General features: G+C 39.2%; 1 protein-coding gene across 3 annotated transcripts in view; it reads left to right on the top strand.

Moving 5' to 3' along the window:
- HACE1 (HECT domain and ankyrin repeat containing E3 ubiquitin protein ligase 1) overlaps window positions 1–14,613 on the top strand; it is a 36,108-nt gene extending 21,495 nt beyond the window's left edge. For all 3 annotated transcript variants that reach the window (XM_083608277.1, XM_083608276.1, XM_083608275.1), the window contains 5 exons: window positions 4,073–4,204; window positions 4,794–4,892; window positions 5,129–5,199; window positions 12,799–12,912; window positions 13,454–14,613. In XM_083608277.1, coding sequence (XP_083464403.1) covers window positions 4,073–4,204; window positions 4,794–4,892; window positions 5,129–5,199; window positions 12,799–12,912; window positions 13,454–13,556 — 519 coding nt within the window. In that variant the 3' untranslated portion in view covers window positions 13,557–14,613. The remainder of the gene's footprint in view (window positions 1–4,072; window positions 4,205–4,793; window positions 4,893–5,128; window positions 5,200–12,798; window positions 12,913–13,453) is intronic.
- Window positions 14,614–15,040: the final 427 nt, after the last annotated feature.

Genomic DNA, 15,040 nt, shown 5'->3' with positions numbered 1-15,040 from the left:
GGTGCGGTGGGTGCGGTTCGCCCCAGGTGTCACCACTGAGGGGGGTGACAAAATGCCAGGCAGCACTCACCGCGGCGCCTGCAGCGAGCCTGAGCCATGTGTCTCTCCTGGGAGAGACGCGGTGGCTTGGGCGTGCTCAGGCTCCGCGCTGCGAAAACTGCCCGCTGCCTCCCCCCCAGCTATAGGGTGGCTGAGTGGGAGGAGGCAGGCAGACACTGGAGGCCCTGCAGTGTGCCCCACCCCTATGGGTCCCTGGCACCTGAGTGGCTTCCTCCGCCACTGGGCAGAATCCAGTGAACTTCTTCTCTTACTGCAAGGATTTTCACTTGGGCAGTGGGACATTGTCTCCCCGCATGCAGCCTGTGCCCTGTGCCCTCCTCAGATCTGCTCTGGAGGGTTGGGGGAGCCTCTTGAACAGATTTAGGGAATGTGTGGGTAGGGGAAAGGATGTAAATTCCTTTGTGCAAGTGGAAATTCTTGCTGGGACAGAATGCGTCTGTTGGATACCAACCTTAGGGTCTGTATAGTTGTTGGGACCTGTTAGTAATGTGACTCTCAGCACTGAAAGACTTCTGGAAATGGCCTTTATATATCCCTACAAACATCCCTTCCTGTTTAGGGAAGTTTTTAATGTTTGATGTTTTATTCTGTTTTTAATCTGTTGGGAGCCGCCCAGAGTGGCTGGGGAAACCCAGCCGGATGTGTGAGGTATAAATAATAGATTATTATTATTATTATTATTATTATTAATCTCACTGCAGATTTGAAGATTCATATCTTGCTGTTCCGCATGGGTGATGGCCTCCAGTAATAACTTTCGTGCTGTTTGGATCTGTGGTCGCTGACTATGGTGGTTGTAGGCACACCAGATTTGTATAATGTTCAGTCTGAACGCAGTAAAATCCTAAGCACGCCATTTGCATTTTAGCAGTAGGAACCTCTGTACAATTTTTGTCTCATGCTCTTTTGTAATTAGCTGTTGGACCAAGCTACTGGGGGTTGTTGCTATGTCACTGCCTGATAAAGACATCGGTAGTTACATTCACAATACTTGAGAAAGCTTAAATTGCAATGACTTGTAAAACTGCAACACGAGGAAGAGAGGTGTTACGTGCATTATGCAGCAGTAGCAGAATAGATGAGGAATACTTGTCTCTGTTTCAGTATTTGCTTTCCCCTGAAGAACCTGCCTCATATATAGGTCAGATGCAGCAAAAACGCAGCATTAAGTTCGGCATGGACCCCCATAGCTTTAGTTCAGCACTTTTGGCTCTGTCTTTATCCTGCCTCGTGATTCTTTTCCTTTGGAACTTATTTTGGGCATGGTAAAAAGGAGTAAAATATTTTAAAAGTATAAGCCAGAATTGTATGACTTCAGGGATTTTCATATCTTTTCAAATTAGGTCCTGCATACCTTCAAATAGCTTGCCTCATCACCTGTTAAGCTGTTCAAATATTTTTTCAAAAGTGTTCGCATTTTTAACAGGTTTGAAATACAGATGTTCTTAAAATGTGAACATCCTGTTGATTATAGAACTGGGCCTCTAGGGATCTCCACAAATGTTCAGAACACGGTATACTTTTATGACAAAACAGATAGTGGTAGAGTCTTACAAAAATGCAAATAGGTATATGTGAGCTTGCATGTACAGTACATGCACCTTTGAGCTGCCAATGCATTTATCTGGGTCTATGGATAAATGTTACATCTTACTAGAATTTTGTATGCCTTTCCTGCTGTATGTGATTAATTGGTTTGTTTGGGGGTAGGCGGGGTTGGAAGATAATTTGGCTCATCTGAAGAATAGGGTAGAAAATATGCTGCTCAAAAAAAGGAGAGAGTAATATTTGGGGTTCCATGCAGGTGTTTGTGCGGATAAATCCTTTCATGAGTTGATAGGGGAAAGGGTGAACCAATTATATGAGTGCAACTTGCCTAAATTCACATTCAGAGGATGGGCACAGAACCCTGAGACTGGTGACTGGGCCTCCAGGACCATATAACACTGTTCCTTAAGGATATTCACTGGTTCCCAGTACGTTTCTGAGCACAATTCAAAGTGTTAGTGCTGACCTTTAAATCCCTAAATGGCCTTGGCCCAGTATTCCTGAATGAGTGTCTCCACGCCCATCGCTCAGCCCGGACACTGAGGTCCACCTCTGAGGGTCTTCTGGCAGTTCTCTCACTGCGAGAAGTTACAAGCATTGCTTTTTCTCTTAAAAAAATGTTTAGAGGTACTCTCATTTTGACTCAAGAAAATCACCATTTTATACTGTAGTTCAAATCGGGAAAAGTAAATAAAGTAAATGGACAAAAGTACAGAGATTCACAAAATGTTTAGGGGCATGCGTACCCCTGCGTCCCCCCAGAAAAAAGCACTGGTTACAGGGATCCAGGCAGAAGGCCTTCTCGGCAGTGGCGCCCGCCCTGTAGAACACCATCCCATAAGTTGTCAAGGAGATAAAGAACTACACAACTTTTAGAAGACATCTGAAGGCAGCCCTGTATTGGGAAGTTTTTGATGTTTGACGTTTTATTACGTTTCATATGTGCTGTAAGCTGCTCAGTGGCTTGGGAAACCCAGCCAGATGGGCAGGGTATAGATAATAAAATCAATAATAATAATAATAATAATAATAATAATAATAATAATTCTATACTACCTGTACAATGGAATTATTTCTGAAAAAGCCAGCTTACACATCTCTCTCCGTTATGCTTTGGTTGCCTGTTCCTTCCATCTCCTCTGTTGGAGCTTGGGCAGTAAGCTCTTTTAATGCAGCTGCCTTTTAAAGCTTACGCTGCTTTGTAAGCTCCCCATACATTGCTGTTATTATTACAGTGCCGTCAGAGTTACTGTGCTTTGTGACAAGCGTAAATGTTCATGAGGGCACAGTAAACCTCCTTAAATTGATATAATTCTGCTTGCTTCAAATCAAGCGCTTTCCAGGTTTATTAACAACAAAGACCCTTATAGAAGAAAGGGAAGAACCGCCCGTTCATTAGGCACTGGGGGCCAATCTGCCCACATCAAGCTAGGCTTCAGTGCTGGGTTTCCGCCTGGTCACTGAGAAACTTTCTACTCTAAGACCCATCAGGCAGTGGTGAGAGGTTTGAGCAGAGGGGAAGAGAGAATTGGGAAGTGTACAAATGGAACTTGGTAGAAAACAGTGCGAAAAACGATTTAATGGCGTCTGTGCAACTGAAGCTCTACACATGTGCAGAGAGAGAAGTATAATAGAACCATAAGTATGCTAACAATCATAGGTATGCAATACACTCACCAAAGTTTTCCCTTCAGTATTCTGATAATTGGATCATAACTGCTATGTACAGTGGTACTTTGGTTTAAGAACAGCTTAGTTTATGAACAACTTGGATTAAGAACGCTGCAAACCTGGAAGAAGGTGTTTTGTTTTGTGAACTTTGCCTTGGAAGCAGAATATGTTCCACTTCCTGTTGAGTGTAAATTGAGTCCCCCGCTGCTATGGGAAAGCACGCCTTGGTTTAAGAACGCTTTGGTTTTAGAACAGGCTTCCGGAACGGATTAAGTTTCTAAACCAAGGTACCATTGTAGTTCATTGTAATTTTTTCTAAATAAAATTCTAAGCTATATATATATATATAAATATAAAAAACTATATAAAGTTATCACTTATGTACACAGATGAAATCAGCAAAATATATAAAAAAACTAAATTGCATCTTGAAAGTCTTCAAATAAAAGTTTTTAGCAGGCATCTAAAACAGTATAATAAATGTTACTGTCTAAATAGTTGCTAACCATGTTGTTCAATAAGTTAATGTTTTAATTCCAAAACAGTTATAATTCCAAAGAAGTCTGTAAATACATGTCAAATAAATGGGCTTCACAAGACTTTGTCCCCCAGTATTTAACGGCCTTCTTTGGAAACCTTGTACCAAACACATTCTTAATTTTTTCCTCTAACTTTTTCGCCTTTCTAGATTACAGATTGACCAGAACTGGTTTCAGATGAGCGAATAAAGCACTGAAATTCTGGTCAAATTGGATTTGATTTGTATGTGTCACATAACTATATACCTTTTCAGGCAGAATACGTTCAACTTGTTACTGAACTTCGAATGACAAGAGCCATTCAGCCTCAAATAAATGCATTTCTCCAAGGCTTCCATATGTTCATTCCACCTTCTCTGATACAGTTATTTGATGAATATGAACTGGTAAGTAAAATGGTCCATCTAAGTCGTGTCAGATAGCATTCAGTGTGATAGAACAGCCATAATGTCTGTAATTGGATGGTATTGAAGCTATCTGGTTTCAGGATTGCATCCAGCCGTGTCACTCAGCTGGTAGCAAGGCTTCTGTTCGTAGAATGGGGAAGAGAGCAGTTTTAATCTATTTCCCTCTGCTCGTGCACTGCAAGGTTCCCAACCCACTCACCTGATAATGCAGGGGGCTGGCATCAGCTGACTGACCATTGAAGAAAAGCATGGTTCAGCATTTCACTTAATTTTGTTAGAGATGGGTACAGTGTTTTATGCAACTCGGTTTTTCTTTAAACCCTCAAAATCTGGTTCAGTTCATGTGACTCTGAACTTCTGTATCCACTAATGGAAACATTTATTTGTTTGCAATGCCCCCTATTTTGGATCATAGTAACAATATTTGAAATAGTATTGGAGCTCTTTTTTATATAAAAAAAACCCCTCACCCAGCTTAAAATTGTATCAGGTTAACACCAGCTGTTTTCAAATTAAAATTGCCTGGCAAATTCACAATTTTGGTTTGGTTATCTTCTTTTTTTTGAAGGAACTGCTGCTTTCAGGCATGCCAGAAATTGATGTCAGTGACTGGATCAAAAATACAGAATATACAAGTGGTTATGAAAGAGATGACACTGTTATTCAGGTAAGATCTCCATGAACTGGATACGGGCAATTAGATAACAATTGTGTGTTTCAGAGACTAACTTCTGGGTTAAAATAGTATTGTGAGAATGATGCATAACCGAGTTATTTGAATCAAGCAGTTATTAATTTCCATAACTTAAAACATCAAATGTATAAGCATGTCCATCTTTTGGCTAGTGTACAGTTGAAAAAGAAACCAGCTTAGATTTTTTAAAATATGTTTTCTTCATCTAGTGGTTTTGGGAAGTTGTAGAAGAACTGAGTCAGGAGGAGCGAGTATTGTTGTTGCAGTTTGTCACTGGGAGGTGAGTACCCTTTTGTAACATTTATTGGTAATATTTCAGATAGTCATTCATTGAAGATACTTTATAATACAGAGTTGTGTCATATAATTCATTCAGTCATATCTACTCAATGGCATATTGATTGTCTGAAATGTCCACCATCTTACTTACGTGCCAACATCATGGCAGATTAATCCGTAGTCAAGTGGTTGAAAATTTTCTGCCATCAACTTTTGTAACCCCCATGGATTAATTCTGCATCATATGCATACTTAACAGCTTTTCTCTTTTTTGGAGTTATTACCAATCCTGTTTCAACAAAACCAAGTTCTAGTTTTAGTATTCTGGCAACTGAATAAATGTGCTTTGGGGCCTCTTCCTTGAGGAACAACCAAATATTTGGTTGATAACATGCTTTTCACATAGCACTGAAATCCTCACCATGTCTGCTCAGACATAACTCCTATTTACTTTAATGAGGCTTATGCCCAGGTAAGTAATATTAGTGTTGCAGCCTGTGTTACCTGCTCTTGTAGCAGTAAGAAAGGCCTTGTGAAAATTTTTCTAGACTTTGTGGCTGAAGTTGTTTCACTGCTGTTAATAGGGAAAACTGTTCTTTCAGTCTTTCGTCTTCTTGGTTTCTCTCCAACCCATAAAGCTCCATTTTTATTAATTCATATAACTCCTCTTCCTTTGGTTCAGTGGTCCACTTGCTAGCATGAAATCAAGCTTTACATTGTTTTTGTTGTTGTTGTTGATGATGTTATTACACAAGCTTATTCACATTTGATGGAAAAGACTACAACTGACTAAAGAGGCCAACCAGGTTTTAGCAGAGTGAGAAATCACTGGACCTTGGAGCCGCTGAATGTGAAATAACTATTAGGGTTGCTAGGTGATATTGAAATGCATTATTACATTTCTCGTTTCCGGTCTCCTCCTCTCCTGTTGCTTTATTAAGGAGCAACTATGAGAGGGCCCATTTAAGATCACTTAATGCAACTTCCTTTCTGTGGAATATAGCAGCAGGGGGCTGGAATTTTGTAGGTTGTTGTTGTTTGCAGTTTTGTTGAGTGAGGGAAAAGAGTTAACCTCCCTTTCTTGCGATAGCCCTGGTTCTTATATACTTAAACCCACCCCATGTAGAGTCTATTGGTGAAATCATGTATTTCACATATTGTCTTCTTGGGTCCTTGGTCTACTATAATTGCCTATAAAAAGCTATTTTTAAAACACGTTCTTTTGTTATACATTTGGTATCTGAAATGTGTTAGGCATCTGTTTTCGTTTAAGACAACAGGACCAAGAGATCAAAAAGGGGATTGTCATATTTCATGTTTCAAACATGAAATGTAGATCTGATTAATGTTGAGCAAGCTTTCTGTGAGGTCATTAATAAATTGACTGTTTATAAAGCATATTTATGAATCTACTTATGAACAGTGAGTTATGGCTTCATTATCAATGAGGAATGAAGTTACACCCCCTATCCTAAAAATATTCTAAGCTTCCACTACGTTGAATTTGTCTGTGAAGGGGTTTGGCTTATTTTCAGTATAAGCAAAATCCCATTTGTAAATCCTGTGTGTTGTGTGTGACAAGTCTTTCTTGATGTTTGTCAAGCCTGTCTTTCTGTAACCCATTTAAATTGCTTTCTAAAAGCTGTGTATGTGCATGTTTAACTATGAATTGTGTCCAGATCTGCTATTAGCTGCTTGGCTCTCTCTGTTCAGCATCTGGATCGTAAGTTTATCCTAAAACCTGAGTAAACGTTTAGTGCCACTTGAGAGAACAATCAAATTTCCTTTTGCAGCCAGAAACCATCAAATTAATTTTATTGATCTATGATAATAACAATGATAGGAATTATTTTGCAGAAGTGTCCTAAGCATATCTTGTGCTTCTCTTTCTTTTAATTTTTGTTACATCATGCGTAATAAGAGTGTAATTCTACTGTGGATATAATCATATCAGGGGGATGCATTTGACTTTCGTGTTTTAGAAAGCTGCTCTGTTTCGTATGCATTCTGGCATAAGTTTGCTTCCTCCCTATAAATGGCAGCAGAAGATATCTGGTAGCCTTTGGTTATTTAATGGTCTTTGGGATTTTATTAGTACCAACTAGTTGCCTAGTTGTAATGGTATTGTGGGTTTTTTCTTCAACATGGTGCTACAAACTCAGGTTTCCTTTTGCATAGCTATGTGTTAACAGTTGGTGCATTTAGCTATGAAGTGGAATTTTACAAAAAAAAACCCCACCTTGATCAGTGACAGGTGAAAGAAACTGTGTACCTGGCCAGGTGATTTGGCTTATGGTTTCATTCTCTCAAGCCCTCTGCCTATTGCAACCCATCTATTAAACAACAGAAAAATCAAAACATTATATATATATATATATATATAGTTGCAAATTTAGGCTGTCTTTCAGAGGGGGAAAAACCTTCTCTTGGGTTTACTCTGAGCTATGCTGAGTCACCTGGATTGTTTGGGCCCAGTAAACTGTGTGTGGATTGGCCCCTCAAACCGACCAGTGATGTGTTGAAAAGAATGACAGCTTATGTACAATTTAAAACTAAAACAAGTGTCTCTGGATGAATTAGAATTGCAGGTTGTCTTACCAGCACTGTAGTTTGTAGCATGCCTAATTACCCTGGTTGTTTTTTTTAAAGAAATAGTTTTACAGTGGGGAAGGGTTAGGGTTGGAGATGTGGGGCATGGAACAAAAGACCCATGGCTTAGTTTCCATAGACCATCCTCTAACAATGACCTGCTGTTTGTACATGACTTCTAATGTATGAAATAGGAACCTGATTGAACTTCTACTACTAGGTCACAATGCAATCCAGTGTGGGATGCTGCTGCTGCACCACCACCACCATGCAAATATGTGGTAAAAAAAAAAATTAAGAAAAGGGCACCCAAATGCTTGTTTGCATTAAAAATGAAATGCTTAAGGATTATTATAATAGACCATTGCCTAATAATCCCCCCACCCAAGTGTTGTGACTCTTTAAGCATCTGTATAGCCAGCAGAGAAAAAAAAGGAAGAATAAGGTAATTGCTTCTAGACAAAAATAGCATTAAAAGTGTGAAATAAGCAAGGCTTGTAGAACTGGGGATGAGGAATCTTTGTCATAGTGGAAAGATTTTATTGGGTTATGCTGTAGAACAGGAACGGAAAAACTTTTCCCCTTCCATGTCAGGGCCCATATTCTCTTGAGGGTATTCTGTCAAGGGCTGAAATTGGCAGTGGGGTGTCTTCTACCTCTTTCTTTCATTTCTCCATCCCTTTATTTCACTTCAGGTTTCCCCTATTTGCTTGAAAAATTTCATGAGGACCACAGGTTCCCTGGGCCTGTCTTAGAAAGTGTAAGGAGGTGTTTTAGAAAAGAAGCAAAACTCTCTCTCTCTCTCTCTCTCTCTCCCCCTCTCTCCCTCTCTCCCTCTCTCCCTCCCACACACAAACACACACACACCTTCAGCTCCTTATCAGATTTCGGCATCATCCAGAACAGATAAACTTGCGGAATATATTTTTGCTGGCACTTCTCAAGAGAAGGAATGCTTGAATATGTTACTGTTTTAGAATGAATATATTATGTGGTGAATTGGAGCTGTTTATTGGGAAAGGCTGTGGAGGTTATTTAAAGTGCCTGAAATAAAGGTTGAGATAAGAGAGACTTTTATCCCAATTAGGAATGCACACACACATCCATATCCATAAGGGGATGCCAGAATGGTGATGAAGCTGTAAAACCGTTTCAAAGTGAACATCTTCCAAATGGGGATTAAACAACGGCACATATGGCAACCAACTTTTTCTCAGATGCAACGTAAGCCAGGAAGGAATTGAAAAAGCAAATTCATGTGGATCATCTTTTTTAAAAACCTCATGATTGGAAGCAAGAAACCAGACAGATAGGAAATAAAAGCTTTTTATGACAACAGGTATAAAAGGGAGTACCGAAGGAAAATGAGGAGATTGTAGGAAAGCACAGATGATGCTTGGCTTCATTCTTTACTAAAAAAAGATACTTGTAGTGTATCCACAACTGAATTGTTGCTTTCTGGCAGTATAACTAAAAGGGTAATCAAACAGACAAAACAGGAAGTTCTGGGACTAAATCATGTTCAGTTTGGAACTAAACTAAACCTTGCTGTATTGTTTTATTTCAGGTTTTATGTGAGTGTTTTCAAACATTTTATTTTGCTACTGTGTTGGATTGTATGTGTGTTTCCCTGGGCTCCCTTTGGGAGGATGGAAGGACCACAAACATAACAAATAAATGTTGGTTGTGCTGTGGGTTCTGATCCTGTCATTCTGTGCATATCGGACAGTGATGAAAAATAATCCTATGTTTTATCTGTGAGCCAACATTTGAAAAAGTGGCACAGACATGTTTTTAAATAAATACAAAACCCTTTGTGATGTGTCAATTAAGGTAACATCTCTAGGAGCCCTGGGCTCCTAGAGTGAATGATGTAAAAATACCGTAATTAAAAGCATCTATGAGATGCATCTGTAAAACTAAATATACAAAAGCAATACCAGCTGCTGAAATTCCAACTCTTCAAGAGTTCAGATATGAAACCATTGCTGAACTTAACTAAAATAAGTCATAGGAGGAGAAAACTTCAGGATGCCTAATGCAACATTTTTCTTAAAAGAAGACTTTGTTGATGATTAAGGGTGAAATATTTCTAAATATTTCTTGTGAGGAAAACAAATACCCAGTTTTTATGTTTAATTCTGTATGTTCCTAAATGCATCTATGAGGTGAAAATGAAATCCGTTTTCAGTCCTGCCTTGTGAACTCTCTTGCAAAGTTTATTGCTTTGCTGCGTTTTTTAAAAGCAAGCTCATGTTAAAATTTAGTTTTGAAGCCTGGAAATCTTGTATTCCAGTTTCTATTTCATGTGAAACCTTTGCATTGGATACTAGTTAGTACTTCACTTCGGGGGTATTTGAAGGTCTTATTTGTTTGCTTGCAGTGATATAACAGGATGCTTAGCTAACTTTCGTAGTTCCGCTGGAAGCTAAAATGTGAATTTTATCTCTGTACAAAACTGAGGCCTTTGTACAGACAAAAATCTAACAGCTGTTGAAAGGGAAAAGTTCCAGAGTGAAACTGGTTTAATAATAGCAAAGAAGGTGAAATACCTGGGGATTAATTTGACATCTAAGAATGTGAATCTTTTTAAAGATAACTATGAGAAATGCTGGACAGAAATTAAGAAAGACCTAGAAGTATGGTCAAATTTGAGACTTTCCTTGTTAGGCCGTATTGCTGTTATTAAGATGAATGTCTTGCCTAGAATGTTGTTTTTGTTTCAAACATTGCAGATTTTAGACAAAATGGATTGTTTCAAGAAGTGGCAAAAAGACATATCTAGATTTGTCTGGCAGGGCAAAAAGCCCAGAATAAAGTTTAAGATATTAACTGATGCAAAAGAAAGAGGGGGGTTTGCCCTGCCGGACTTAAAGCTGTACTATGAATCAGCGGCGTTTTGCTGGCTGAAAAGTTGGCTGCTTCTTGAAGACACAGACACTTTGGATTTGGAAGGGTTTAACAACAGATTTGGTTGGCATGCATACATATGGTATGACAAGGTAAAAATCCATCAAGGTTTTAAGAACCATATTGTTAGGAAAGCATTGTATAAGGTTTGGACTCGATACAAAGATTTGCTGGAAAACAAAACCCCCAGGTGGTTGTCACCAATGGAAGCTAAGGAAGTGAAAAAACTTAATATGGAATCTAAATGGCCAAAGTATTGGGAAATTATAGAACATGAGGAGGGGAAAGTGAGATTACAGAGTTATGAGAAGTTGAAGTCTAAAGTAAGAGACTGGCTACATTACCACCAGATAAATGAAGTTTTTAAACAGGACAGGAAAATTGGCTTCCAGGTGGAGAGGTCAAAATTAGAAACAGAGCTTTTGGAACCCAATACTAAGAATTTGTCAAGAATGTATAACTTGCTGTTGAAATGGAATACACAGGATGAGATGGTTAAATCAGCTATGATTAAATGGGCACAAGACATTGGCCATGACATTATGCTTGCTGACTGGGAACGGTTATGGACTACCGGTATAAAGTTTACGGCATGTAATGCCTTAAGAGAGAACATCATGAAAATGATCTATAGGTGGTACATGACCCCAGTCAAGCTAGCAAAAATTTATCACATGCCCGATAATAAATGTTGGAAATGTAAGGAAACTGAAGGTACTTTCTACCACCTTTGGTGGACGTGCCCAAGGATCAAGGTTTTCTGGGAAATGATTTATAATGAAATGAAAAAGGTGCTTAAATGCACGTTCGTGAAGAAACCAGAAGCCTTCCTCCTGGGTATGGTAGGCCAATTGGTGTCAAGGAAAGACAGGACGTTTTTTATGTACGCTACAACAGCAGCAAGAGTATTATTAGCAAAGTATTGGAAGACACAAGAACTACCCACACTGGAAGAATGGCAGACTAAGGTAATAGACTATATGGGACTGGCTGAGATGACCGGCAGAATCCGCGACCAAGGGAAAGAGACGGTGGAAGAAGATTGGAAGAAGTTTAAAATCTATCTTAAGAACTGTTGTAAAATTAATGAATGCTAAAATGTTTTGGGTAATGCAAAACAGAATTGCAGCGACTAGCAATTGGATATGAGAAATAAGATCTAAAGAAAGTCTTATATGGAAATTAGGGGATGCTGAAAAGATTGATAACAGGGATGCAGAAAGGGGAGGTATGGGGAAGTCGCCGAAAGAAGGTTAAGGAAAAAATGTTAAGAAAGTATACGTGTTTATATGTTTGTTTGTTTATGTATTGTCTTGTATTGTCTTTTATTATGTGTTTAAAACCTAATAAAAATTTTATAAAAAAAAAAACAAAACTGAGGCCTTTGCATAGGAAATTATTAGGAATCTGTTGACTGGTTTTAGTATAATGAGGGAATGATAATAGGTTGACCTGCATATGATAAGGAACACAGGGTTGCCAGCAAAAAATAGCAATCTCTGTAAGGTTCCCTCTCCTGGGACATTATGTTCCCCACCCCCACATTCCTGAAGGCTACTGAGAAATATAGCTACGCATTAGTTTGACATCAGCTTGCTATTTTTGCCTCAGCTAAAGATGTACTCAGGCATTTGCTCTAATTTATTGGGGATCCTAATTTCACAGAGGACTCTACTCATGTTCAAGCGCTTTGCACATCTCCTTTTTTAAAAAAGGGGAAAGTTAGGATCTGAGTTGAGGGAGTAGGAGCCCAGTGAATGTAAGACATATGGGGCAGGGCTTCTGCATATGACCTTGCCTCCATCCTAACTTTGAGCACCCTTCTGCGCACCTTTCTGTCTAGTTCTCCTCTTAGCGGCCTTGATCCAGGCTAGCCTTCCCCAGTTTGGTGCCCTGCAGATGCTACAACTCTCTGTCTCCAGCCATTTTGGGGGGAGCAGCAGTTTGGGAAGGCTGACCCACACACTGTAACTTGTATTGCAGAAACAGGCTGCAATTGACAGAATTTTAATACATACTGATAGTATATCTAACATGCATACTCGTAACTGCAGTAAATAAAATTTTAACATCAATTTTAATGCCTTATTTGTGTTTCTAGTTCCAGGGTGCCCCATGGTGGCTTTGCCCACATAATGGGTGGTAGTGGATTGCAAAATTTCACAATTGCTGCTGTGCCATATACCCCAAATCTTCTACCAACATCAAGCACATGGTAGGTTAAATAGCCTCATTTAAATGCATTGAGAACATCCCTTTGTTTTTCATTTGTTTTCCTTTGGTTGAGAGGGGCAAGAATTCTTCAAGATCAGAATTATATCTTCGTATAAGCTCATCAGAGAAATGCCTCTGGTCAGTATCATTAGCCAAAGCAGATCTGGTTGTTCTAGTCATAAGCTATAGGTGTTTCAATTATTTCTTCCACACTGTTGAAGAAAGAAATCAAACTTGTTGTATAGTTTTAATGGGCAGCAGTACAATCTCACTAAAGGATACTTCATGTTAAATTGCTATATTGCTTTTCTTTTTCTTTTAAGCTAAGAGAAATGTCTTTCCCCCCACCTGGAGAACATCTGAATACTAAGGGGGACTGCAATGCAGCAGCGCGTTTTCTCCCTGTAAACTTCATTTTCAAGGCTTTGGGATCTGAATGCAGATTTGAGAGTGCGGTGTTTAGCGTTGATTATCTTGTGCAAGACAAATGTTTCCTTCCAGATTGCATATTCTTAAAGGGATGCTTTCCTCTTTCGTTTTAGTATCAACATGCTGAAGTTGCCCGAGTACCCCCAAAAAGAGATCCTTAAGGACAGGCTTCTTGTGGCGTTACACTGCGGAAGCTACGGTTATACGATGGCATAATGAAGTCAGACAACCCCTCTGATTACCGATGTGGAATTCAGAGTGGCAGAAATTAATCTAACAGCCTGTCAATAAGAAGATGATGTTGATTGGAAAACAACTTGATTTCGCAGTCCGTGAGCGGGATTGACTTCCATTGCAATTCATCCAGTTTTCCCTCTTCCTGTATCTCATCCTGATCTTGAGATAGCTGTTTCATGGTATACCGAGTACATTCTAGCTTCAGTTTTTAAATGGGAGTTCTGTATTAAGCATGTCATACTTTTCCCTTTCATCTCTCAAATATGAGGTTTCCCCCATTATGATTCTGCCTGCTCTTTATCAGATCTTTCAACTTGGTGCTTTCCCTCCTACTCAAAGGCCAATTACTCATGAGGGCTGCAGTCTGGTATATACTTGGTGGGTCAGGATTTCTCAGACGTGGCCACCAGGAACTTTCAATGCTGCCACTCAGTCACTAGTTTGCGCCATAGATTTGTATTGGATATGTACTTCCTGTGGCCTTGTCTATGGGTCACAGTTAAAGGGCAGTTTGAAAGCCAATGCATTAAGCCCAATCTATTTCATTGAAATAAAAATAATAAGCACGGGGGGAACTGGTGCAAAATCTCAGCCGCTGCCTTTGACCATGCATTATCTTGCATGGAAAAAAAAAATGCCATTTATTTATTTTTCTCTAGGGAGCATTGTACAGAAAGTTCAAAAAACTATGATGCAAAATACCAAATCTGATGTATTTTTTGTTCTGTTTACCTTAATGAAACTGTCACAAAAAAAGTTTTTTAGCTTTATAGTATTTTAATACCGATCTAAACATTTTTAAAAGTCTGTTCTGTTGTCAGCAAAGAAGTTTAACTTCTGGGGGGGGGGAAATATAATTTATATTCTACACTTCAGATGTACAACACTATTCAAGCACCACTGAAGCGTCAGTGACTTCATGCCCCTCCAGAGTTTGTATATATTTTAAAGGAATGAATCCTTTTATTTGGACGATACATTTCTCAGGCCTGAGCTGTGTGAAAAGTATGCATTAAAGTTAAATATTTTATTGTAACTTACTACTGATTGGTCATGTTTGTGAGTCTGTCCATGCTTATTTAGATGCTCTTCAAAGTTTCATATCTGCTTATTTAAATAATCAGACAGGTTTTGAGTAGTTTCTATAGCAGAGCACAAAATAAATAAAGGCCTAGGACCTAACAAGTGTTTGACACCTTTCTCCTGATATCTTAAACATATTAACCAGGAAGCACATTGCCTTTGTGTCAGTGGAATTTACTTTCCAATAAATGACTTGGGGTATAAATGGTGCTGTTAAGTCAGGACTTTGGGGCAGGTGACCAAGACTGCACTTGGAAGAATGAGTAGGATGGTTCCCAAGTACAGTCGTACCTCCGTTTATGTAACCCTCTGGTTATGTAAACTTTGGGATGCGCGCGCGGCAAACCCAGAAGTATTTTACCGGGTTTCGCCCTGCACGC

This window comes from Podarcis filfolensis (genome assembly GCF_964270895.1).
Source record: "Podarcis filfolensis genome assembly, chromosome: 3".
NCBI classification, from domain to species: domain Eukaryota; kingdom Metazoa; phylum Chordata; class Lepidosauria; order Squamata; family Lacertidae; genus Podarcis; species Podarcis filfolensis.
This window is presented reverse-complemented; position numbering and strand designations above follow the sequence as displayed.